At 28.8% G+C, this 25333-nt stretch overlaps 7 protein-coding genes across 24 annotated transcripts in view; 2 read left to right on the forward strand and 5 right to left on the reverse strand.

The window, feature by feature from the left end:
* On the reverse strand, positions 1–5726 carry LOC114943705 (cytochrome P450 6j1-like). 2 transcript variants are annotated; one of them, XM_085487653.1, is made up of 6 exons: positions 5522–5726; positions 2206–2567; positions 1452–1977; positions 1063–1284; positions 732–983; positions 1–578 (listed from the first exon to the last, which is right to left on the reverse strand). In XM_085487653.1, the coding sequence occupies exons 2-6, from the start codon at positions 2536–2538 to the stop codon at positions 406–408; spliced, it is 1506 nt and encodes a 501-aa protein (XP_085343779.1). In that variant the 5' UTR covers positions 2539–2567; positions 5522–5726; the 3' UTR covers positions 1–405. The 2 variants fall into 2 exon arrangements, with proteins under 2 accessions (XP_085343779.1, XP_029175229.2); XM_029319396.2 differs by lacking the exon at positions 5522–5726 and adding an exon at positions 2877–3006.
* ALiX (programmed cell death 6-interacting protein-like protein AliX) lies at positions 5567–13270 on the forward strand. The gene is made up of 15 exons (XM_085487624.1): positions 5567–5808; positions 6377–6492; positions 6771–6898; positions 6989–7267; positions 7351–7452; positions 7539–7761; positions 7842–7965; positions 8048–8225; positions 8301–8462; positions 8542–8685; positions 8763–8978; positions 9088–9237; positions 9335–9476; positions 9551–9739; positions 10113–13270. Exons 1-15 carry the CDS (start codon positions 5603–5605, stop codon positions 10217–10219), a joined length of 2466 nt encoding a protein of 821 aa, XP_085343750.1. The 5' UTR covers positions 5567–5602; the 3' UTR covers positions 10220–13270.
* Positions 10053–15947, reverse strand: Moca-cyp (nuclear cyclophilin protein Moca-cyp). Of its 4 annotated transcripts, XM_029319311.2 has the most exons (11): positions 15805–15947; positions 15463–15681; positions 15125–15362; positions 14089–14393; positions 13906–13993; positions 13144–13173; positions 12884–13029; positions 12683–12776; positions 12337–12589; positions 12096–12191; positions 10053–11984 (listed from the first exon to the last, which is right to left on the reverse strand). In XM_029319311.2, exons 4-11 carry the CDS (start codon positions 14369–14371, stop codon positions 11307–11309), a joined length of 1668 nt encoding a protein of 555 aa, XP_029175144.2. In that variant the 5' UTR covers positions 14372–14393; positions 15125–15362; positions 15463–15681; positions 15805–15947; the 3' UTR covers positions 10053–11306. The 4 variants fall into 4 exon arrangements, with proteins under 4 accessions (XP_029175144.2, XP_085343755.1, XP_085343756.1 ...); XM_085487629.1 differs by lacking the exon at positions 15125–15362; XM_085487630.1 differs by lacking the exons at positions 15125–15362; positions 15463–15681; positions 15805–15947 and adding an exon at positions 14779–14982.
* On the forward strand, positions 15693–18396 carry LOC114943655 (motile sperm domain-containing protein 1). 4 transcript variants are annotated; one of them, XM_029319314.2, is made up of 6 exons: positions 15693–16022; positions 16282–16455; positions 16530–16693; positions 16767–16926; positions 17160–17303; positions 17455–18396. In XM_029319314.2, exons 2-6 carry the CDS (start codon positions 16314–16316, stop codon positions 17457–17459), a joined length of 615 nt encoding a protein of 204 aa, XP_029175147.1. In that variant the 5' UTR covers positions 15693–16022; positions 16282–16313; the 3' UTR covers positions 17460–18396. The 4 variants fall into 4 exon arrangements, with proteins under 4 accessions (XP_029175147.1, XP_029175148.1, XP_029175146.1 ...); XM_029319315.2 differs by having other exon boundaries at positions 17205–17303; positions 17385–18396; XM_029319313.2 differs by having other exon boundaries at positions 15694–15941; positions 17385–18396.
* Positions 18375–20659, reverse strand: LOC114943667 (eukaryotic translation initiation factor 4E type 2). Of its 3 annotated transcripts, none has more exons than XM_029319338.2 (6): positions 20140–20659; positions 19487–19604; positions 19175–19393; positions 18929–19081; positions 18656–18857; positions 18375–18572 (listed from the first exon to the last, which is right to left on the reverse strand). In XM_029319338.2, exons 1-5 carry the CDS (start codon positions 20154–20156, stop codon positions 18696–18698), a joined length of 669 nt encoding a protein of 222 aa, XP_029175171.1. In that variant the 5' UTR covers positions 20157–20659; the 3' UTR covers positions 18375–18572; positions 18656–18695. The 3 variants fall into 3 exon arrangements, with proteins under 3 accessions (XP_029175171.1, XP_029175170.1, XP_029175169.1); XM_029319337.2 differs by having other exon boundaries at positions 18375–18530; positions 19151–19393; XM_029319336.2 differs by having other exon boundaries at positions 19151–19393; positions 20140–20379.
* Positions 20341–22562, reverse strand: LOC114943668 (uncharacterized). Of its 4 annotated transcripts, none has more exons than XM_085487686.1 (5): positions 22502–22561; positions 21778–21979; positions 21327–21520; positions 20809–21015; positions 20341–20436 (listed from the first exon to the last, which is right to left on the reverse strand). In XM_085487686.1, exons 2-4 carry the CDS (start codon positions 21972–21974, stop codon positions 20837–20839), a joined length of 570 nt encoding a protein of 189 aa, XP_085343812.1. In that variant the 5' UTR covers positions 21975–21979; positions 22502–22561; the 3' UTR covers positions 20341–20436; positions 20809–20836. The 4 variants fall into 4 exon arrangements, with proteins under 4 accessions (XP_085343812.1, XP_029175172.2, XP_085343803.1 ...); XM_029319339.2 differs by having other exon boundaries at positions 20341–20439; XM_085487677.1 differs by lacking the exon at positions 20341–20436 and having other exon boundaries at positions 20732–21015; positions 22497–22562.
* LOC114943660 (uncharacterized) overlaps positions 22502–25333 on the reverse strand; it is an 8502-nt gene continuing 5670 nt past the window's right edge. For all 6 annotated transcript variants that reach the window (XM_085487613.1, XM_085487599.1, XM_085487604.1 and 3 more), the window contains 7 exons: positions 25102–25288; positions 24749–24836; positions 24551–24670; positions 24297–24461; positions 24105–24209; positions 22840–23902; positions 22502–22742 (listed from right to left, as the gene is read on the reverse strand). In XM_085487613.1, coding sequence (XP_085343739.1) covers positions 23732–23902; positions 24105–24209; positions 24297–24461; positions 24551–24670; positions 24749–24836; positions 25102–25288 — 836 coding nt within the window. In that variant the 3' untranslated portion in view covers positions 22502–22742; positions 22840–23731. The remainder of the gene's footprint in view (positions 22743–22839; positions 23903–24104; positions 24210–24296; positions 24462–24550; positions 24671–24748; positions 24837–25101; positions 25289–25333) is intronic.

Consider the following 25333-nt stretch of genomic DNA (forward strand, 5'->3'; position numbering starts at 1 on the left):
TTAATTATTCAATTTTTTTCTAGATTAAAGATATTGTTTACACATACACATGTACGCACGAAATGCATCAAATTTGATCAACAATCTCCTCCGTAATGCAACCTTATTGTGGGTAATGCTAATGTTAATGCTAAAAAATCGTACAAACCTTATTTTTTCTAATTTGCAAGAAAAAATTCATATTTTACAATTATTGCTTACAATTATTATGATAAGAGTTGCGAAAAAAATGTATCCCACTCAGTGGAATGTGTCAAAATATTCAGTTTTATGGATACAAAACACGTCCTTATACTTTTTCAATCGGAATGGAGATAGTTATATTATTTATTATATTCTTTTAATTTATAAATATTTCTTTCAATTTTTTCATGAATTGTTTTTGCGAAAAACATTAAGTTTAAATTAACATCGATTAATTTTATTTATTTTCAAATATATTCCACTTGATGGTGTTAATAGAAAAGTTTTAGGATGATTTATGTAGGGTATTTGCGTTTTTTCACAAGTTTCGATTTTATAGTTTTGCAGTATCTTTATAAGCCCAAGTTTTGTCTGATGAACAGCGAAGCGAGCACCTAAAAACAATTAATAATAATTATTACATAGAAGAACTTAAGTTTTTCAAATAAAAAAATTCTCAATTTAAAACTAAATAAACAAAATTTATATATATTTTTATGTATGTATAATATATTTTACAAAACATATTTGAATGTTTTCCTCTTTACCAATGCAATTTCTTGGTCCATCGCCGAAAGGTAGATAATGCATCGGGTGCCTAGTTTGCACAATTTCGTCAGTAAATCTCTCTGGATCAAACACATCGGGATTCGGATAAATATCTGGATCTCGTTGAATCGCGTAAATAGGAATCCATACGAGTTGATCTTTTGGTATATTAACTTTGGTATCATTAAAAGTATAACTGGACATCGTTTTTCTTGAAAGTTGTGGCACCGACGGATATTTTCGTAAAGTTTCTGTGCATATTAAGAATATTAATTATCACAATGAATATCAATATCTTTTCTTAAAAATTTTTTTTTATAACTAACGTACCTTTGAAAATTTTATCCAAATAATTCATTTTTTTAATATTCTCATATGTAAAATTGCCATTATGTTTTATAGACTCTTCATCAATTTCCTCACGTAACTTGTCTTGTATTTTCTGATTTAATGCCAACTCGTACAGGGCATTACTTATGGCCGTCGATGAAGTTTCAAAGCCAGCACCGAAAAATACAAATGCTTGAGCAGCTAGGAAAGTATCGGTCAATTCTAAAATGTAATATATTTCTGTTACAAATAATCTTATTCATGTTCTATCATTGAAAATTATAATTTATATAGTAATATGTGATATATTTCGCATACTTAAACTCATCTTTAAAAAAAAACAGTTTCATGATAAAAAATATTCATGAGGATGAACATTTGTCACTTACCAATATTATCCACTTTTTCTGGATGCTTTTTTAATTCACGTAATATATCAATAAAGTCATGCCTAACAATATTATTCGTATCTCTATAGTCCATAGTCTCTTTGACTATGCTTGTAAAAAATGGCACGGCTTCTGACTGTGGTAATATGTAACTGAGTATATCGTTCAACCACGGCAGGAAATTTTTTAATCTTGATCGTAGAATAATTTTCCAGCTTGGCGCGAAAATTAATTTTCCCATCCTGCGAAATTCGCTGTCTTCGTCCTTCAGAGCATTCATCTCTAGGCCGAAAGCGCAAGTACCTATTACATCTGTTGTATATTTGGCTGCCAATTCGCGACATTCGATGGGCTCATTTTTGCACGATAATTTTTCGATATATAGTTCAAGTCGATCTGCACACTGCGATATTAAGGAGAACATCTCCTTTAATTTACCGGATGTAAAGGTAGGCGACAATCTTGTTCTTAAAGGTCGCCATCGTTTAGGCTCTAAAGAGAAAAGATTTTGCGATAGTGGATCTAACTGTAATAAATACAAAATTATTGTGAAATAAATCTTTCATCTTATAAATACATTTATATAATATTAGATTACACTTCTTTAAGATTGTGAAAAACAAATTTCGTGATTTTCAATAGTTTGGATTATTGGAAAAATATAATTGCGTATTTCAAATTTCTTAAAATTCGTTCAATTTATATATAAATTCAAGTATTATTATAATATAGTTTAAAATATATTTACTCATACCTTTTCATGAACGATGCTTCCTCTATCGACAAATTTTGTAAAATCTTTGATAAGAATATCTTTGATTAAATTTGGATCTTTTATAATAAGGACAGGTATCCTGGTAGTGAATATCCCAATCATAGGTTCATCTTTGTAATCGTTGTATATTTTTGTCACATAATCACCTAAGTACTTTTTTGCAAGCATAACGTCTTTAAAGTTTCCGAATATTGGTATCGGTTGTGGACCACGAATACCACGTAACTTCCAAAAATCGAAAGTCGATGTCAAATAATAATAAATAGCGAGAAGTATGACGAGAATGCCGCACAGTATTTCGAAAAATTCCATTGTAGCGCGATTATTTCAAGCGATGTTTACTGAAAGAGAAAATAATATTTTGTAAAAAGAAATAAAAAATGAATAATTGAATAAGTTAAATTTGTTTTTTGAATAAAATAAATGATTATAAAAATTAAGTTTGTAATCGAGTTTCATCAGAAGTTCGAGTATTGACATACATGCTCATATATTTTTTTAACAATAGAAACGATAGAAATTATATTATTTTTCGGAATGTCATTATTATTTATATGATAAATTTATTATAAACGAATTTTAAAATTTTGCATATCGCAAAATTTGTTTTAAGAGAAACATTTGAATAAACCACAAATATTATAACATACTTGAATGTAATTGCAACATGAATTTCACAGTATATGATATCAGTTTATAATAACTCCACGTTATCTCACAATCAGTCTACTTGTGACAATATAACTGGCAGAGATCATACTGGATACTGCGATTCAAGTGGTAAAATTATAAATCAACAGCATTACAGTGTAATAAGAGATAGAAATTAGTGCATTTTCGTCATGATAATAACCGATTACTTAAATATTTTCAAGATTTATCTTTCAATAAACACTTTACTAAAAATACATCGAAGAAATCCAAATGATTAGATAACTTATACATATTTACATTTTGATATATGTATACTATATGTATACAAACTCTTATAAAATTAATAACTTTAAGTAAAAATTAATAAAATTAATTTGATATATGTATATAAACTCTTATAAAATTAATAACTTTACGTTTAACTTATCTATTTCATTTATATTGTAAGATAATTCTGTTTTATTAACGAAGATTTTACAAAGTTCAGCAACAGGTATTGAGAAATTCAACGTATATAATATTCTAAATAAAATCCTAATGTAAAATACTGGGAATTTTTTTATTATTATAATTAAATTTAAATTATATTATTATTAAATATATTACTATAAAATTATTCGAATTTATTTGAAAGTTCTGTTATCTTTAAATACAATTACATATTTTGTTCTCGCAATTTAATTAATTGCATAGAATTTCATTATTAAAGAATTTCCAGCAAATTAATATCTAGAAATTATTTTTTATAATTTTATATATTCCCCATTTATAATTTCAGTTTTGTAATAGATGGAGACTTATTAATAAAATATAAATTTGTTAATGTCTATTTTTTAGTTTCACAATTATATATTTTATTTATGAATCATCATGTGTTAGAAAAAAAATATTTATATTTTCTAAATAAGAAGAAGCGTAAAAAAATTACTACGTATAAATTACTATTTCGTTACATAAATCACACTATTCTTTTAATGAATCTACCAAATTGCTTTTTAATTCATGTGCATGACATATTATTTGATATATGATATATCACTCATGTTTAATTTATATTTCTATAATTTATGCATGTGCATATACATTAAAATATATTGATTGTATTGTCATATATGTATATTTTAGTATCTAAAATATAGACAATCGTTATCTTTAAAAAAAGATACAGAAAAAAATATATAACACTCTATACGCGTTTTGATATTTTATGAAGATTAAATAATCAATAAAAAAATAATTTTTAGTCTTATTTGAAATAACTTGCAATGAGTTTTTGAAGCATTATATATATTATATTATTAAGAAATCTGCGCTTTTTATATATTTATTACAAATTGTCTAATTCAATATTACACATGTATACATGTATATGTAATATTACAATATCATATTTAGATTCAAATATATTTTTATATTCAATATCGTACATGCCTCATCCGAGTGTATTTGAGGCTATCACATATTTACTTCTGATATCTGTATTATTTTATTGATAATGTAGACATTATACGTTGTCATCGTTGTCATCGTGGTTAATTTATATGGCATATATGAAGTGTGTAAATATATATATATATATGTATTATATATGTATATGTATATTAAGTGATGCAACAGGAACAGTAAATCTGCTGACTAATTATTGATTCATTTAGTTTTGTTTACGACAATTAATCATTTATATCACTGACAGAAGTATTAGAGATCATATGCGCATGTTCTACTTGAAATTAAAACAAATGTTAAAAAAACATTTAATGCATATTTAATAAAACATTTAGTAAAATGATCTGATTAAATGTTTTTCAACATTTTAATTTCAAAAATAAAAAATACTACATATATTAATTTTAAAACGAAAATACATTTTAATTTCAAAAATAGAAAATAATACATATGATATAAAGTGACATATATGATATGATATATTTAATAAACATTTAGTAATGTGAATAACTATTTTTATAATAATATTTTTAATTTTAAGTGAAATATGTATATGATTTCTGGCCTATTTATAACTAATATAAATGATTTCTTATATATGTGGCATGCATTTAGTAATGTAAATTTGTTAAGTATATATTTTTAATAACATTTTTAATTTCAAGCGAAATACGTATATGATTTCTGGTCTATTTATAACTGATGTGAATGATTAAAAATGTCTCATAAACTCATAAGAAAATCTAGAGTCAATATAATTATATAGTCATCACCCAGCAAACACCAAGTAACAATTACATAACTGTTAGTTATAATTTTCCACTTAATAATATAAAAACACACGTGTTATATTGCATTTGCATTGTTGAGTGGAAAATTATATATAATAATTACTTGGTGTTTACTGAGCATATTTATTGCTTCTTTTTACGAAAGAAATAAAGCTGCATCACTGTGTATATTAATTAAACATCGTATAAATTGTGTATACGATGATATAAATCAATCGTGATTAACCTGATAACAAATATTTTTAATGTCCGGATTATCAGTAAAACAACGCAGACGTCAAAAGTAAATATGATAAGATTCAGTTTAGATTAGGTAAAATTCTTGGTGTGCGTTCAAAAATTCGATTCGCGGAAGAAATTGGCGCTTGTGATTAACCAATCAGAATGAAAGAAGCTTTCTTTACCCTGATTCGTCAATTAATGGCTCTTGTATGTCCCAGGAGTGAGAATTTCACGAACGCACTTTGGAAGTCACATACGTCAAAATGGCTGAACTGATCGCGATACCATTGAAAAAGCCTTCCGACGTAGATATAATAAAACCGCTTACAAATGTCATTAAATCGACCTACAACAGCCCGGGCAATCAGAAGGATTATACGGAGGCTATCGCGGAATTTAGCAAACTGAGAAACAACGCTCTTTGGCGGGCCTTTGAGAAGTATGAAAGTTCCTTGCAGGTTATCTACAGGTATGAGTCATCTTTAATTATTTCGGTTAATTTCCTGCGATAAGTGACAATTATCCATGTCACGACGTTTGCAATTGTTCCGATAAAATATATATTTGTATTTCGTCTATTGGCTGTAGATCTTGTGCATTTGCACTTTTAAATCCACTGACATTTGATCGATTGGCAATGACATTTTTCATGATTCGATCGTAATTTATCTGCGTAGAACGCCTTAAATCTTGTCTCTTTTTTGCGTCTTTTTTAGTTGAAAAAAAAGCATTATGTTAATGTAAATTTTATAAGCAACATAAACAATTTAAAAACTTTCATATATTTAACTTTTATGATGTAGATTGATAACGATTACATTGCAAATAAATTTTAACATGATTTACAATTCGTAATTTAGTATTCGTATCACAAAGAAAATTCGCATTACGAAGAAAATTTAGAATATAAGGTTATATATTAAGTAGTTATAAAATAAAAATTTATTAAAATTTTATTAGTGTCATTACACACATATACATGTATTATGTATATTGAAAACATTGTCATCTAAATTAATTAAACATATAACTTGCAGTTATTATGATCAGTTATGTGCTCTGGAAGGAAAAATTCCTGCTCACGAATTACAAATACCATTCAAGTGGAAAGATGCCTTTGATCGTACAATTTTTGGTGGAAAACTTAGTTTAAGTAAGTATTAAGAGAAAAGGATGTATAATATTGTTACTTTATATTCTTTTAATCCGAATTTTATTATTAAATATAAATTATTTATGAATTATTACAAAATGAGAAAAAGATGTTGCATGAACATTTTACATATAATAATTTCTAAATTTAGAATTTAGATCAAATGATAAGATAGAATAAGATAGAAAGATAAGATAAAGCAATATAGATTTTACTTAAAAAATATGAATTATTAAATGTGATATAAAAATGTGATTTTGTAATATTGTCATGTACAGCCATTAGCACATTGGCATATGAAAAAGTATGCGTACTTTTCAATATTGCTTCTTTACAAAGTTCGGTAGCTGCTACACAATCGTTAGACAGCGATGAAGGATTGAAGCTGTCAGCCAAATTATTTCAGGTTTGCACTTCCACATTCTTATGTTCTAATATTAATACTTTTACATATTTTATATATCTTAACTAAAATCTTAATTAAAATTTTTTTTAGCAATCAGCTGGAATATTTAATTATTTGAAAGGAAATGTCATGATGGCAATTCAACAAGAACCGACACCTGATATTAGCCCAGAAACACTCGGAGCATTGAGTGCGTTAATGCTTGCGCAAGCACAAGAAATATTTGTGCATAAAGCGATTCACGATTCTATGAAAGATGGTATTGTTGCTAGATTAGCAGCACAAGCAGAAGAATTATATGCAGATGCTTTGAAATTATTTCAAAAAGAGATTTTCCGTGCATTTTGGGATAAAGAATGGGTGCCTTTGGTTAGTATATTAATAAAAAAAATAGTTAATTTGTTTCTTATATTTTTATGTATTATTTTTATAAATAAATATTGTATTTACAGATAGCAGGTAAACAAGCTGGTTATCGCGCTATGGCTGAATTTTATCAATCACTCGTATGTAAAAATAATAAATCAATTGGAGAAGAAATTGCTAGATTAGAGGTAATTACAATATAATTGCTATTCTCATTTATTTTATTATCTATTTTGTATCTATTTTGACTATAATAACACGTTAACATTTTCAGCATGCTGTGGAATTGTTCAAAGCTGCCCAGCAGAGATCAAATAAACCGAACTTATTCCAAGATTATGCCAACAAAGCACAGAGAAATCTAACGGAAGTAAAAAAGGATAATGATTTTATTTATCACGAAAGGATTCCAGACATCAAGAATGTAGAAGCTATAGGGAAAGCCAGCGTTGCTAAATTACTCCCGCTTCCCGAAATATTTAGTTCTGATTTTAAAGGTTAAAGACGATATTAATTTTAGAAAGAGAGTAAACTTTTCCACAAGTATTATATATATATAATATCTCCACATTTATAGATTTGTTTGCGGAACTATTACCTGTTACTATACACAATGCATTGTCAGCTTACGAGAATCGTCGTAATGAGCTTGTTAATTACGAAGTTTCAAATCTGCGAGAAATGACTCAACTTTTAAACAGGTATAAATGTTTAAATGTATAAAATAGAACAGTATGCATAGTTGTGAATGTTATAGATCTGTAATTAAATTTTATTATATAGTGTTTTAGCAAGTTTGAATCTGCCAGCAGCTATAGAAGATACAAGTGGAACAGAAATACCTCAATCGCTATTGGAGAAAGCACTTTATGTGCGAAATGAAGGAGGTATACAAGCTTTGGAACTAGCTATGAAAGAGTTGCCTGATTTATTGCAACGTAATAAAGAACTTTTAGACGAGGTAAATATATATATAAATATACATTTTCTTTAAAAATTTTTTTAAATTGCTATATATTTTTTACATACATTATAGTGTGACAGAATGTTGCAAGAAGAACGTGATTCCGACAATCAACTAAGAGAACAATTCAAAGAACGTTGGAAGCGAACACCCAGTGTCCGATTAACGGAACAATTTACTAACAATTTACAAAAATATCGTGAAATTATAAATAATGCAGTTACTGCTGATAAGGTAAAAGATATTTATAAAAGTTAAAATATGATTTTATATACTTTTATGAACATTTTATTATATGGTAATTTGCACACAGGTGGTTCGTGAAAACTTCGAAAATCATAAAGAAGGAATGGAAATTTTAAGTCTGGATGAGGATGAACTTACAAGGGTTGTTCCACAAGGTTCAGCTGTTCAGGAGAGTAATGTTGTTATGCAACTCAGGAAATTAATGGATCAAGTAAATGGATAACCATACAATGAATTTTGTGCGTATTAATTAATTGAATTTTAATCGTTATATTAAATATTTTTTAGGTAGAAACATTGAAAGCTAAACGAGATGCTATTGAAAGCGAATTCAAATCCGCTACCAATGATATGAAGACTACATTTCTTTCGGCTCTAGCCAAAGACGGCGCGATCGATGAGCCAAATTTATCTGTCGAGAGTTTGGGAAAATCTTATGGGCCCTTACAAAAACAAGTACGAGAAAGTATAGCGCTTCAAGAAAAATTAGTCGCTGAAATTCAGGTATGTTTAAAATCGTCGTATATACATGTATACAGGAAACTCTTGGAATTGCTTGTCAAAAAAAAATGAAAAAGATATATGCATGTATATAAATTTATCATGTTTTTAGACATGTCATACAGAATTTACGAATGAACAAGCTGGTACTGGTAGTGCGCGAGAAGCGATGCTCTGTAAATTGGCTTCCGCTTACGACGCATTTAAAGAGCTAAAGAGCAACCTAACAGAAGGAGTTAAATTTTATAACGATTTAACGCAGGTACAACCTTATATTTCGTGATAATTCGTGAATTATTTATTCTTTATTCATTTTTTGTTTCATTGTCTAAAAACAATGTACTCTTTTATCTGCGTAGCTACTGGTAGTTTTCCAAAATAAGATATCAGACTTCTGTTTCGCACGAAAAACTGAAAAAGAGGAACTGTTGAAAGATTTAACAACGAACTTGAGTCATACCGGTCCCGCTACAACGCCAAACATTCCATCTCATCATAGTGGTACGGATCTGATACATTTTTATCGGCTTTAACATTCTCTAAAATTCAAATAAATAATATCGTCTATCTAAAAGGACCGTCTGGTGTCAATCAACCAGCGGAAATGGGTACAGCACCGCCGCAGCTACCATATCCTACGCAACACCAAGGTGGTATGCCTATACCTTACGGCGCTACACCAGCAACGCCCTATCCAACGTATGTTCCTCCACCGATGCCAACAACGTACAATCCATATGCTACAATGCCATACCCACAACAAGGTATATATACATTTTGGTTCTTCATTATTTGAATATACAAGGTGTCCCAAAATCCTGCAATAGTCAAATATTTATCTCGAAAACAAAGACTTTTTGAAGAAAATAGTTGTAGGGCTTTAAGTGGCGCATTAAATAGTAATGTTAAATGTGACTATAAATAACATTGGTAAGGTCATGTAAAATTTACTTAAAGAAAAGCTCTTAAGATAAGCTACATGAATATGTAATCAAAAATATTTCCATTTACAAATTTCAAAGTGAATTTTATGTGACTTTAACACAATGCTATTTATAATCACACATTTTTCTTAAAAAGTGTGATATATGATATATTCAAAATATGTATAACGACATTTGTTTTAATTTTTCATAGGAGCTTACAATCCGTTTCAAGGTATGCCTCAAGTTCCATACGGAGGCTATGCGACATTGCCGCGTTACGGTGGTGCTCAGCCCCCACATGGTCAAAATCCATGGTGAATTATACAAGCAGATTTAGTATACACTGTGATTTTACGTAAATTGCATAACAATTTCAATATTTATGTATAATATTTTATACAAAAACCTGCTATATATTAATCAATATTCGGAGCTAATATTGTGTAAAGTTAAGGGAATTTGCGTTTACTAATCGTTTCGCCATACCGAGGATGCCTTCAGTTTGATGCTACAAAAGTTTTAATTTACTTTATTGATTAATCGCACGGGATGAAAAAGGCAAATATATTTTTGCTCGGATTAATTAATAAAGATTTAAAACTTTCTTAGCATCAAATAGAGTGCAATTCTCGAATCCTCCAATATAGATTGATCGTTGGTATTTGTTAAGCTTTAAGTGCTGCTTATCAATTTGTGTAGAGAGCACATATTATCGATTTATAAATATATTTTGTAAAATAAAAAAAATATATATATATAAATTATTTTCCTACATCTTTTTTATGTGAATGGCTGTTAGAATTGTCACAAAAATCGTATAAATATGGAGATAAGTCATTTATTTATTACAATTTTACATGATATATGTATGTAAATACACATACATATTTTAAAAGCTTTGCACATAAAAAATATTTAAAGTATAATATATATATTTTTTTCAATATTTTAACTTATTACATTAATTTAAGATTTAATTTTCGTCATATTAACTTAATTATTATAATGATTTTCGAACTCTGAAAGGGATTAATATCAGAAATTTCTGAGAAAAAGCTTTCATATAGAAATATCTTGAAAATCTCGTTTTTCACAAGCAATATAATACTTATATCAAATATGAACAGTTTTAGTATGAGAAAGAGGTAGAGAAGATGCGAAATATAGATGTAAAAGAATATATAACATACTTTTTGTACACTTCATAGTGATGAAACGTGCATTAACCACAAATAAGTGATCAAAAGAGAATTGAGTTATATAGTTTCAGTATTATTATATAGCTGTTGAGCCACAAACTATTGTTGATGATTTCTTTTCAATAGTATATAATCGACATTGTAGTAATTTTTTCATACGTGATAGTAAAAGAAAAAACCTAAAATGTGACATACATACAGACATACTACTCTTTAGAGTGTTGGCTACTGGAACTGCTTGATCGTGAACGACGTCTGAATTTCTGTTGACTCGTATCTGTTACATTATCATTTCTTTTATATTTATTTTTGTCAAAGCGCGAAATGTTATCGTTGTCTTGATAGGAATTAAAGTTATTTGGACGTCTGTCGTTGCGCCTGTCGTAGTGTCTGTAGTTATCTCTTCCAGGCCTATTCATTCTGTAAGAATCTCGTCTACGGGGAGAATAATTTCTCCGATTCCTTCTATCACGACTTCCTCTGCGATCATAATCCCTCTCTCTGGACCTTCGACGATCTCTTGACCGAGAACGTCCGCGTCTTCTGCTTCTGTCTCTCGAATCACGTCGGGAACTTCTGTCGTTGTAGGATCGACTGTTGTCGCGTTTCAATGATTTTTCGTTCTTATGTTTAATCTCTTCTTTGTTTTGCGTAATGTCATTGTCATCCTTTGCATTGTTATCTTGTTGATAAGCTAATTTATTCATATCTGCTGTCTCATCTGCCTGATCATTTTCTTTATTCTCCATCAATTCTGCACATATATTATCAAGATCTGGTACTTGATTATTTTCATCGCAATTATCTCCGAATTTTTTAAATCTGTCAGTGTCGCGTTGTTTATCAAATTCTTCTTCTTTCTTGATACGTTCCTTTTCTATCTTCTGCAATATAAAATTAAGATACATAAGGGAACTAATAATTGTATATGTATTTTAATTTTAATATATATATATATATATATTTAATATATATATATATATATATACACATACTTGAAATTCGTGCAGTTTGATAGTACGATTCTGAGCTTGCTTCCAATGAGGTGGAGTCATACTTCTGGAACGGCTTCGAGAAGGAGTATGATATCGCTAAAAGTTTTTTTCAAGCACATATATTTTAATTAAAAGTTAGTAAATCAATGAATAAAAATAAACTAACGAATGAAATTCGATACAATTTTCCTTCGTTCATTCATACATATATACAATTAATATTATGTTAATAATCACTTACGAATATTCCTCTACCCTTAAAAATACGACTAGTCTTTCTATGAGATCGTACACGATCTCTTCCGTAATGCTGTCTAAATTCTTTCTGATTTGCATTATTGGTGGATCCTGCTCTATATAAAAATTTATTTGCTGGTACTTCTGGAATTTCATCAGGATCAATTTTAGTGACAGATACTAGTGGATGAGGTTGTCCATCGTCTTCCTCATTAGAATCCCGAATTTCACCATCTTCCGACTTCACCTTCTTTTTACTGAAAATATATATTTATATTTTATTATATTATTTTAATCATTTTTTCTATTTAAAATCTATTAAAATCTATGTTCACTTCTTATCTGATTACCTTTTTTTACTCTTCTTTTTCTTCTTTGTTTTATCGGCATACGAGTCAGATTCGGAATCTGTTGAACTACTTTGTTTTGCTTCTCGCTTTTTTGCTGAAAATATACATATAGTGATATATTTATATTTATTATAGCATATACTTATTAAAAAATTTAAATTTTATATCTGTTTTAAGAAAGTAGATAAATAACAATTATACCTTTACTCTTGATCTTCAAAACCAGTTCGCCACAGTTGACAACCTTAGCATCTTGTAATGGACGTGACATGCGGTCTACTGGAAGTCCTTCAATGTGTGTAATGATTTCTTGCCCAGACACTACTTCTCCAAAAACCACATGGACACTGAAGAAATAAAATACTTGCATATAGACAGACTGATTTTTAAACAAATCAGATTTATGTAGTATAATGTTGTAAAATTCTGAAATACATAAACATATGATGATCTATACTTACTTGTCGAGGTGAGGCGCTGGTTGTGTTGTACTACAACAACAAAATATGATTAAGGGGATGAGAGATGAACAGAAAGAGCCAGCTTTCATTGGTCATTGTGTTGTAGTAGTGATGTGCAGACCCTTCCCTCATGACTACACAAAAACATTGCTAAGTTATTCATTCCTCCAGAATTATTCCTATTTCTATGTTTTTTTCAATATCCTCTGCGAGTTCGCTGCATAATCATTGTGGGAATGAAATTGTACATTCAAATTGAAATTTGTTCGTTTTTACCAAGCATTATCAATCGTGAATTTAGAAAATATTACAATTGTTATAAGTCCAACAATATGTTGATATAACTCGATTTTTATTCTATGCTTACTTTTATTAAAAATTTTATTGAGTGTAATTATCATGAGAGAGTTCTCTGGCAAATGTGAATAAATATTTACTTTATAAATATATTACACATTAACTTTACCCCTGATACATATAAAATACCTAATTATTCTTAATGGAGGAAAAGTAATTTCAGAAAATTTCTCTCTGCAAAGAGAATTTTCTTTATGTAGTAACACATAATAACACATATTGTACTATCTTGTTAAGGTGCCTGTAAGGTTTTGCTATACATATATAAAGCAAACATAATACAATTATCGTTCATAATATTTTTGTAACATATTATAAATATATGTATATCATAATATGTTAACACAATTATAAATTTAAATAATGATGCAATTAACAACTTTGAAATAATATCAAGGTACTTACATGAAAAATTGTGAACCATTTGTATCTCTACCACGATTTGCCATTGACAATAAAAAAGGCTTATTATGCTTCATAATAAAGTTTTCGTCTACAAAAATTACAATAATTCTTAAGTAAAGAAACAAAGTAATTAAAATCAAGTTTATATTAACTATTTATAGCACTAAAAATCTATCTATTTACCTGCAAATGTACCACCATAAATCGATTCACCACCTGTCCCATTACCTATTGAAAAATCTCCACCTTGAATCATAAAATCTTTTACAACCCTATGAAAAATAATGCCTTTATAATGCAAAGGTTTGCCTGTCGTTTTCCCAAGTCCTTTTTCTCCAGTACATAAAGCACGAAAGTTTTCACATGTTATAGGACAAATGTCCGTGAAAAGCTCAAATATTAATCTGCCCATAGGTAGTCCACCGACTTCGATGTCAAAGAATACCCTCGTATTAATGTTCATCATGATGAAGGGGTCTATGAATTACCTGTAAGTTTAGATAATAATTACAAAGTAAGTATTTATAAAAAAATCCGAAAAATTAATATATTATTAAACTTCGAAGTATTATAATTTTGTTATAATAAAAAATATATAAAAAATAATTAAATATATCTATGTCTCTCTTTTCTATCTGTGTGTATGTGTACATATTGATAATTTTTTCAATAAATTATGAAAAAAAGTAGAGTTTATATATGTATAATATCAATAATATATTTCATCAATTTTTCGGTAGAATTCGCGATTTCGTTTCATTATACTTAACAACACCCTTTTTTACATACACATATCTACATATATCTTTAAAAAGCACTACAAGTTGAAGAAAACGACAATAACATATGCATCAAATTGCCGTGCATACACACCCGTAGAAATTTCGTAAGGAAAACAAAATTGAGCAAAAGTTAAAGAAGAAATTGCAGAAAAATCGTCGCGCGTTTATGTCGTGCGAGCTTCCAGATTATGCGATAACGGGACAACGATGACGACGATGATGATGATGATGAGTCTTACAAGAGTCAACCCAGAAGTGAGAGGGGAGGACCTGACTCTCCCCATATGCCGCCTATTTCCATAACGAATAAACAAATAAATAATAAAACCGGGAGAATGCGCAAAGTGCGCGGACAGCCGCGAATTTAAGAGCCATATTTATCTATAATTTATTTATAATTCTCGTAGGGCAAAAAAGACGATGTAAAAGCCTCTTACTTGAACTTCGTTGAAGCACACCAGGAACACGCTTGTGTGTCGCGATGGAATATAAGTTAACCCTCGACTTTCGCGAGAAGCGTAATAAAATGTTGTAAATACCACTTTTTATGATATTTCCCTTTCTACCGGCACCGAGATGAGATATACATATATTATATTATGGCTCTTACACACAGCACGAAAAACAATGACAAAGAGGTGGCCAATCATTTCCCGTTATGCACTTCCGGAAGAGCTGAAAGGTCGATTGATAAATTGTGCATTATTTTTCGAGCGTGCTGTGCGCATTTTTTTTTTTCAAGAACGAATTATTATCTTATATCTATATAAATTACCTTCAACTTAATTGTTCAAATTTTTAATGTGTTTTATTGAATTTTGTCCAGCCTGTTCCTTTCTTGCAAATGGAGGGTAGCTTTCTCTCTGGTTGCAGCAAAATATGTGACAGCGTCTACTAGAGACTCGAATGATCGCGCATGCGTGAGATTTTCTGCTCCAATTCGCGATTGGCTGATTTCTCCGCCTCGAAATTCCGAGCCATGAATCACGAATATCTAGACGCGAGACGTACATTGGATTTTAGAAGTTGTCAGATTATGCGAATAAATATATGTATCTCGATGATCGAGAGGTTGAATCTTTTTGTAAATATTTTTGTAAATATTCTTCATACATACACAATAACGCTCGACACGCGATGTGGAGTCTAATCAACGAAATATTTATTTTTATACGTCAATCGTGAGGTCTCGCCGTAGATTGCGGCGATTTTATTCGGACAACAATCAGCATTGATCTTTGGATTCCTTTTTGAGTCAGAATCTGGAAAATAAATTTTTTTTTAGTTATTATATAAATTCTGATTGTGTTAGTTTGTAAGCACATAAATTCACAGGTATGTCACATTTGTATACATAAATCTATAATTTGTCATGCATTTTGCAATGCATAATCGATGAATCCTATATATCAGGTTATAAATTTTTAACATTCTTTTCAATTAATTCAATAAGTATGTTTAAAGCGATTTTAATACTACATATATAATTTTCTGCGTATAAAAAAGGTGTAGAAATTTTATATATATATATACAAAATTGCAAGCAAAACATTTGTACAAAGTATACAATATTGTTATAGACTGTATTTTGCAGGTGTATGGACAACTCAAAATCAAGGAAACACAATGCCACCATTAGTAGCTACACCTCGGAAATTACCAATCTTTGTGTTTCCACAAAATATTACATTTTATTTAGACGACCAGTCTACTCACAAGCAAGTGTTAACTTTGTACAATCCATATGATTTTCCTGTAAAATTCAAAGGTATTTCTCTTTTCTTTCCAATATGAATCTTTAATCTTATGTCTCTGTGTGCATGTTCAATGTTAATGTTTCAGTTTTATGTACTGCACCAAACAAATATCAAGTGGTTGATCCAGAAGGAATAATAAAAGCCAGCTCCTGTGTCGATATTGTTGTCAGACATACAGCACTGCTGGCAAATAACTGTAATGTAATTGATAAATTCAGAATACACATGCAAGAATATCCTACTAAGCAGGTAATGTTTATAACACATATGATTAAAAGAATATTCATTAAAGGCCTATTTAAAAATGTGCAAATCATGCTAGATAATTGGTAAACGAGATGTTGAAGCTAAACTTCTCCCTGGAACGTCAGATACAGCTGGACGATCAACACCAGATCCAGATATGTTTCAACAACTTCCAATAAATGAAAACAGGCAGCAGCAATCTTATGCACTTATAAGCCGAAATAAAACAATGGAGAGTGAGTAAATGCATTATAATAATTTCAATATAAGCCTACATTTTTTTATATGCATCTGACGATGTATTTTATATAAAAAAAATAAAATGATAGAGATTTTGTATTTTTATATCGTGAAAAGAGATTATAGCTCTAAAAATAAATTCCTTATTGTAATTATAGTTATACAAAATCAATTATACCTTGAGAAAAAATTATTAACAGCACACTGTAGATATAAAATGATATTTTAGGAGGTACAAATTATGTAGCACTCATCACAGGAATTATATGCATAGTTGGACTACTTTTACCTACTGAAGGAGAGCAGAATCATAGGGTGCCTGATTATCTCCATCTTTCTGTGAACTTTAAACTGATATTCTCATTTGTATTAGGTAAGCTTTTGATTTTATATATATATAAGTTTTAATATATTTCTTGTTAATTGAATTTGTAATAAATTAATTTTGTTGCAGGTATGGTTGCAAATATTGTTTTAGGGCTATAAAATCTTCAGCTTTTTTATATAAAAATCTTTGTATACAGGATAAAATCATAGGATAAAAAAATTAATGCAAGACTTTTTCATATTGGGCCTTCTTATGGAATACACCCAATTCTAGTCTATGAACTTCAACATTATATCGACCAAGATACCGATATTTCTTTGTCATAATAATTAATATATAATTTTATATAAAAATATAAATATAAATATTATCATAATGTAATAATTATTTTCTATTATATTAAATAGTTCTATTTTAAAGAGTCATTTAGATAGAACTGTTGCTCTACATGATGAGATAGACGCGTATTTTAGCTTGTGACTTTTGGGCCTACTTGAAAAACCAATGCTTTGTTTAAATTACGCGTTTATGTATATGTATATACCGAAGAAAACTTTTATATCCCTTATACATATAATGTAATATATATAATCTTGCTAACTTATTCAAAAATTTTTATGTTATATTATCTTTATGTGTGTGTGTGTATATTATATATATATATATATATATATATATATATATATATATATATATATATATATACACATATAATCATTGTAATATATTATTTTTCCATTAATAATAACTATCACTTATATATTTTGCGCGATACGATCTCATGTACAGCTATATAATAAGGGCCTCTGTATAAAGATGGATTAAATTTTAAATATTAAAACCATTTGTGACTGTGAATGCAATTTTCATTTCTTCTTTTTGTAATAATTTTGTGTGAAGCATCTCTATGACATAATAACAAAATTTATTTAAAATAAAATAATCCAATTATTAAGTGCTGTTTATGTAAACCAAAAAAATTATGCATAATCCGTTTTTATAATGTTTTACGATTTTGTAAATGTTTTTCAAAAGATCCAAAATTTTAAAAGAGGCAACAATCGTTTTGTGTGAGAAATATGTTAATGTAAAATTGTGAATAAACAAAACATTGAATTTGTTTATGTTACATGTCTTATATGTTGGAAATAAGAGCATTTATTTATTTCTTATCAATGTGAATTCATTATTTACATAAGTTACAACACAGAGACACTTGTGAATAAAGTGTATCGTCAAATGGATATTTCCAAAAATTTCACATTTTATTTCCTGTCAAACAAATGTGCGATCTCCTTAAGAGGTATGAAACAGCTACATTTTTAAAAATCACGAAAATGATTAGATAACAAGATCCTTAAAATCTTTTTGATCCTGCTTTATATCAAATTACATACCTGTAAGTCTGTCAGAAGTCTGTTGCAATATGTCTCGTTTTCAAAATTGAATAATTTTAGAGCCTCTCATACTGTCATTATGAGTTTTGTACTCCATAGAGGCACTAGTTGGAAGATGTAATACTCTTCTTAATGTATCTCTAATTCGTGCTGTTGTCGCTACGTCTGATGCCGTCTTGTTCCATACACATATTATGTCCTCCTATTAACAAAAAAATCCATCTGTAGTAAAAAATTATGTTTATAAATTAAGGATAAATATGAAAATTTTACCTGAAATCTTATAGATACAACAGCACCACAAATTTCCTCTCCTACCATAAATTGCTCTCCTAACATTGCCAATATAAGATTTTCCCAACATCTAGATACTAAACCCTTTCGTAATCTTACTATCCATTTGCCACCTTTTTGATTTGCTTCATCCTTGAAAAGAAAAAAATAATAAGTTTCGCATAAAATATGAAATAAATATAACAGTATAGTACCATTTACCTCCCACATGGGTTTTATACCAACTTTGAAAAGATGAAAATCTGTATGCACTGTAAGGTCTGATGGTCGTACTAAATGACTATAAAGACCCCAGAACTGTTCTACACTTGCAAACCTACCGATCAACTTTAAATTTTGATCATAACTTTGTATGCTAGTTTGTTTGCCAAGGCTACGTCGACTGTACCACAGTGCATAAGCATATTGTAATTTATGCTCAGTTGGACTTATTTCTACTGGAGACTACAACAGATAAAAATCATCATATATTATAACAGATATTAATCATATTTCATCAATGTTATAATACATATATATAGCTTAACATTTATATACCAATAAGATCTTTGCATTATTCAGTGATGGACCCTTTTCGATCTTTTGATTATCCTTTGTTGATTGAGACTCCTCATCTTCAACTCCACTGTCCTCAGTAGTTTTTAATCTGTAAGAGCTGTCATAATTCACAAGATAAGTAAAAATTATAGCAATATATATATATATTTTTTATATTTATATATTACATTACATATTAATAAATATGAAGCAAAGGAGACTATTTTTCGAAATAGTATTTCATGTCAATTCTTCCATATGTTTAAAACATAATAATGTCGGTTTTTATATCATTACACGAAAAAAATTGTCACAAAATGTTAATTGGCATTGATTTACCAAAGCCAAAGATATCGTTACATCACGTTGAAAATCACAAGTATTAAATATTGTTAACACAATTGAGAGTTATATCTCACACTTATCCAACTAAATTACTTGCCTATGTCCCTCTCTCTGCTACGTCAAAAAAAAATCAAATTTTCACCGAGATAAAAAACGAATTCATAGACAACGTTGTAGGCAACGATTGTTATGCGACAATGAAAATATTTATCCTGACGTGTATAATTTCAGTGTATTCAAACATATATCTAACCTCGAAGCACCCGTGGAGAAACACGATGAAATAAAGGGAGAACACTTTCACTTACTCGTATTTATTGGACATGTTTCGGTTGCTGAGATACAAACGTATAAGCGATATCGCACTAAATGCTGTAACTGCAGCGAGTAGTCTGTCCACGAAAAACCGTGAATAAAAATATAAAAGTTTTTTTGTCCTCTCGGAACACTTTCTTCTCTGATTCGCTCTCACGTTGAGCTCTCACATCTGCGATGTGTTTTCGATAAACTGTTGATCTTTTCCCAACATCTTTTCTTTTTTTTTTTCGTCACTTTGTCATTGCGGGATTTTGCACTCGTACGTTGGTCATACTAGATATCGATAGCTGCTAAGAGCGGATTATACAAATGGTGTTGAGTTTATCGATTGCCGATTTAAAAGTGACTTGACTTTTTTACATATAATATTTATTTCTATATCTCAGTATATTTCAATAATATATGTTTTGAATTAATGTAATATATGTGTGTCAGAATTATATATAAATGCATTATTCCCTTTACATTATTGAATAATTCGAAAAATAAAATTCAATAAAAAATTCAAAAAAAAATAATTCAATAATTAATATTTACCGCATAATAGTAAAACTTTTTTATAAAACCATATTATCGTGTTACTTTCTGGAGAAAATATGTATAATATATTTTATTTTTAAATAGAAATTCTAATGTAAAAAATATGTATATATAAGTACATGCGTAATATTCCGCAACGAGACATTTTTAATTGCTTTTCCTATTAAACTCCGACTTGAGTCTCTTGATGATCTCTTCTCTCTGATACATGACCTCCCTATAGCACAAAGGTGAAAACACAATTGGACATTCATACTGTACGGTCTCGATACATTTTGTATCTTTCCCACCATCTGCATCGAATCTGAATTGTGAAATAGACTCCACTGAAAAGCAAATAGCCTCATTCGAATATACGATTTTCTAGTTGTGGATAAAAATATACGCTATAGATACACAAAAACATCACAGAGCTAAGATTTAATTGAAGATAAAGACGAAATGTTCAAAGATTAGTTATTTAAAACTCTGTTTCTATAAAATATTTATACATATACATATTTAGAAATAAATAAATGTCGTTTCTAGACTTTTTTAAATATATTATTCGTTAAAAAATTATTTTATATGTATGTGTAGCTCTCTCATCGATTTATGTAGGATAAAACTAATGGAATAATTAGTAGTATCCACTTACAACAGCTGAAATTGAAGAGGAAGCAAGTCTGATGTTTAGAACTGATGACGTAGCCATTGTCATCCGGTTTGACGGCGTAGTGTCCGTGTGCTACGTTCCGGATCATCGGCAAATGACTTAAATGTTCCGTGTACTGTACGGAATATTTCCAATGATCGTAATTTCCGCTTTCTGCGATTATATTAAAATCCTCTCTGCAACATTAATTTAAACGGATGATGAATAGAGAAAAAAATCAAGAATATATGCAAGAAAAAGATATATATAAAAAAATATTTTTAATTTTGTAAATTAAAAAATGTAACTATATTTCAACAAAAAAGTATATATTAAAATATATGTGTATATATATATATATATATATATATATATATATATTTATATTAATTTCTTTTTAACAAACATAATAAATAATATTCCTATTTTTAAATCTTATTATTTCTATACTCACATTGTTGGATTTAATTTTTTCATGTTGCTAAAATCGGCCATGAATTCCCACACGTGCTTAGGATTTGAATTATTTACGATGCCCTCGAACATCACTTGATGTTTCTTCTTATAAACAAATAGTATATAAAAAAGCAAAACACCTAAAATACCATGCACGATGGTTCTTGTTTTCCATTTCATAGGATTGAAACCCATATTTTCTATATCAATAGAAAAATAATCATTTCAAATATGTAAAATTAATTTCCTGTTTCGATAATTAAAATCGTGCGCAAATGTACATCTAGAAATCAGACGAATATGTACACTGATTTCTCAACTTTAATTTAATTTTGATGAAATTTTAAAGAGATTTGTCAAAATCATACGTTTTCTTTAAAATCATAATATAATATAATATATATATGATACATTATATATATAATTTATATTTAAATTATAAATACTTCATCTAGGCAAGTTTTGGAAAAGTTTTATAACTTTTTCGTGTAAAATAAAAATAAATAAAAGTAAAGTATATACATTTTTTCAAAATTTATAATTCTAAAGACGCATATCATTTATTGAAGTATAAAGTTTTCGTCGACACTTTAAAATTAAGCGTGTGTCTAATACACAATAAAATATATACAACGCAAACTATATTAGAAAATTCATTCTCTACTTGAATATTATTACAAGAATAAGAATTTTTTAAAAACAGATAAAATTTCGGACCTTACCGCTGTCGTAACAAGGATCGTCTGATTGGCGCTGTTCGGTACAAATTTGCAAGTACTTCCGGTCTGGTGTTATCAGTTTCCGATTCGAGAGACTGTGATAGGAGCAGCTTGCCAGCGATAGCGATTCTCAGCGACTCTGCGTCTCTCCCATCAGTTAGCCAGCGTTTTTTTTTTTTTTTTTTTTTTTTACTACGCCTCTTCGTTACGTCATGATACTTCAGGGGCGACGATTTTATGCTTCCTTGAAAAGTGAAGAAAATTTTTTTATAAATGCGCGCTTCAAATGTAAATCATATATTAGAAATGTACTTCAAATATTTGTACTAAGATTAATTTACCGAAGTTTTATTGACACTTTAGGAGGTATTTTTGTGTCAAAAAGATTCTTATTGTCAACACATATGTATATCTTTTTGATGTCCGAATCGTCCACGTTGATGACTTGACAATAATTTTTTTTCCTCTTCAAATCAATCTCTTTTTCTTCGAATAAATATTTTTCTCGTCATTCAAATGCTGTTGCGTGACTTGAGATCTTGGACTTTGCGGAATTTTAAGAAATAAATACGTACGCGCCTGCACGCGCTATTCGATGTGTTTGAATTACACAAATGCAAATGCGACGAATTTTAAGATGGCGCCTCGGAATCTGTCACGTGATCTCATGACGCATGGCGCAGTGTCACGTGATCTCATAACGCATAGCAATGTCATGTGATCTCATGACGTAAATGGCGCGTAATTCAATTTTGTTATTCGCGCAATTATAGTTTGCCAATCGAATTTATTAATTTTCATGCTTTTGAGGTGATCAACGAATTATGGCGAGTTTAAATTTTCTTTCATTGTGTCATGCAAGTGTATGTGGAAATAAATAAAGCGATATGCGCACACAAGAGAATGATAATTTAAAACCTAAAATTACAAAACTAAAAAATATTTACGATATATCGCTTTAGTGTACGTATTTATATATAAATATTGTTATCTCGAATGTATATGTGTATTTGATATCGTGTTGACATTTCCGAAAATCAAACTCGCATTTTTGAGAAATTAAACAGTGTTTCCCGTTTAAGATTATGTATCATTTATTATTACTATATAATAATTATGTAAAACTTATAGATCGATGTTAAGCAATTTCATAATATTCAAATAAATGCGTAATAAAAAAAATTCTATATTTTGTTCATACTTGTCCACTTTCTATCAAAAGCAACTTTATAGTCATTGAGTAGAAGTATTTCTTTTATCAAGTATGGATTTCACATGCGACGATAGTAAAGAATCAAATTCGCGAGGTGTGGACATAAATGTAAAATTTAATAATCTCATTAAACCATTTTGATAACCCACCATCAGCCATAGATAACTCCATGCATTTGGATTCCAAGTCACCTAAAAATATATTTCGTTTTCTTATCAATGCTTTGTTCCAAATTATGCTCATTTCAATATTATAGAAAACGACATAAAACAACGTAATAAAAATTTACAATTGTATAAATTGTACAAATGTATAAATTGATAAATAATTTGATAAATATTTTTTGTACCTTTAATTTTGTAAAAAAAAAATAGAACAATTATTATTAATTACCTTATTTGCAGAAGTAAATGGATATTGTTCAATAGGAATGGATGTCAGCATGTTATTATATAGAGTAGAGTGCCGTCTATCTCTAGTGATTATTTCCTTCAGTTTCTGTGTATAATTAATAAAACAACAAAGATCAGTTAATATTATTTAAACAATTGATTGTGCTTCTAGATTTTATAAATAATTACTCACTGTTAGTTGATCATGAAAAATGATGCCAAAGCGATCTTTACACTCATCATAAGTTTCTGGCATGTAATGATAATCCTTAGACTTCTTTTTGTCATTTTTATTTTTATTGCTGCTTGTGTTTTGACGTTCTTCTAAGAAATCTACTGTTTTTATGAAAGAATTTAACTGAAACAAAATTATCATATAAAAAACTTATATATTATCATAAACTATAATAAAAAGAATTATGAATATAAGGAGAAATAACTGCCTACCTGTCTCTTCTTACCCAATGTTCTTTCTGTATGTAATAATTGATGAGGAAAGATGGTTATTACTTCTCCTGTTAAGGTACCATGTGCGACACTGTTACCATAATCAGAAACAGTGATGCTCTAAAAATTAAAATATGTTATTCAGATTTTAAAATAATCCATTACATTCGAAAGACAGATAGTAAAGATAGTTCTTACGTAAGTCGGTGAATTAGTTGGTAAAAACGGGCAGTATTTATATCCGTATTCTCTCAATGGTATTATACAAGAATGTGTATATTGATATCTATAAAAATACTTAGAAGTAATTATTGCAAAATTATGATTATTACTAGTATACATATATTATCTTTATTAATTAATATCAAGCTGGGATAGTAGTTACTTAATTAGTTAAAAGTTAAATAAAAAAACTAATAATTTTTAACTTAACTTAGTAATTTTAAAATGACTTAATTTTTAAAATTTAAATTAGTTATTTTTAAATTTAAACTTATTAACTTTTTCCAAGATAAAAATCTGATTAATTCTTGTATATAAAATAAATTTACCCAAGTGCATCGTCAAAGCTCAAAATCGAACATGGCCAGTGCGTCATCCATGCACCGTCCAGTATTATACCCTTTCTGGTGCAATGTCGTGGTACACTTGTTTCTTCCAAATCCCAAAATTTATACGATTTATCTGTACTGCCAGAAGCCAGAAATCTATTGTTGCCATATGGAACTAATGCAACCACTATGCAGAGTAAAAAATAATAATTCAGTAAATTTTACACGCTTC

Source organism: Nylanderia fulva, unplaced genomic scaffold, assembly GCF_048542155.1.
Source record: "Nylanderia fulva isolate GAGA-0341 unplaced genomic scaffold, ASM4854215v1 Scaffold11, whole genome shotgun sequence".
NCBI lineage: Eukaryota > Metazoa > Arthropoda > Insecta > Hymenoptera > Formicidae > Nylanderia > Nylanderia fulva.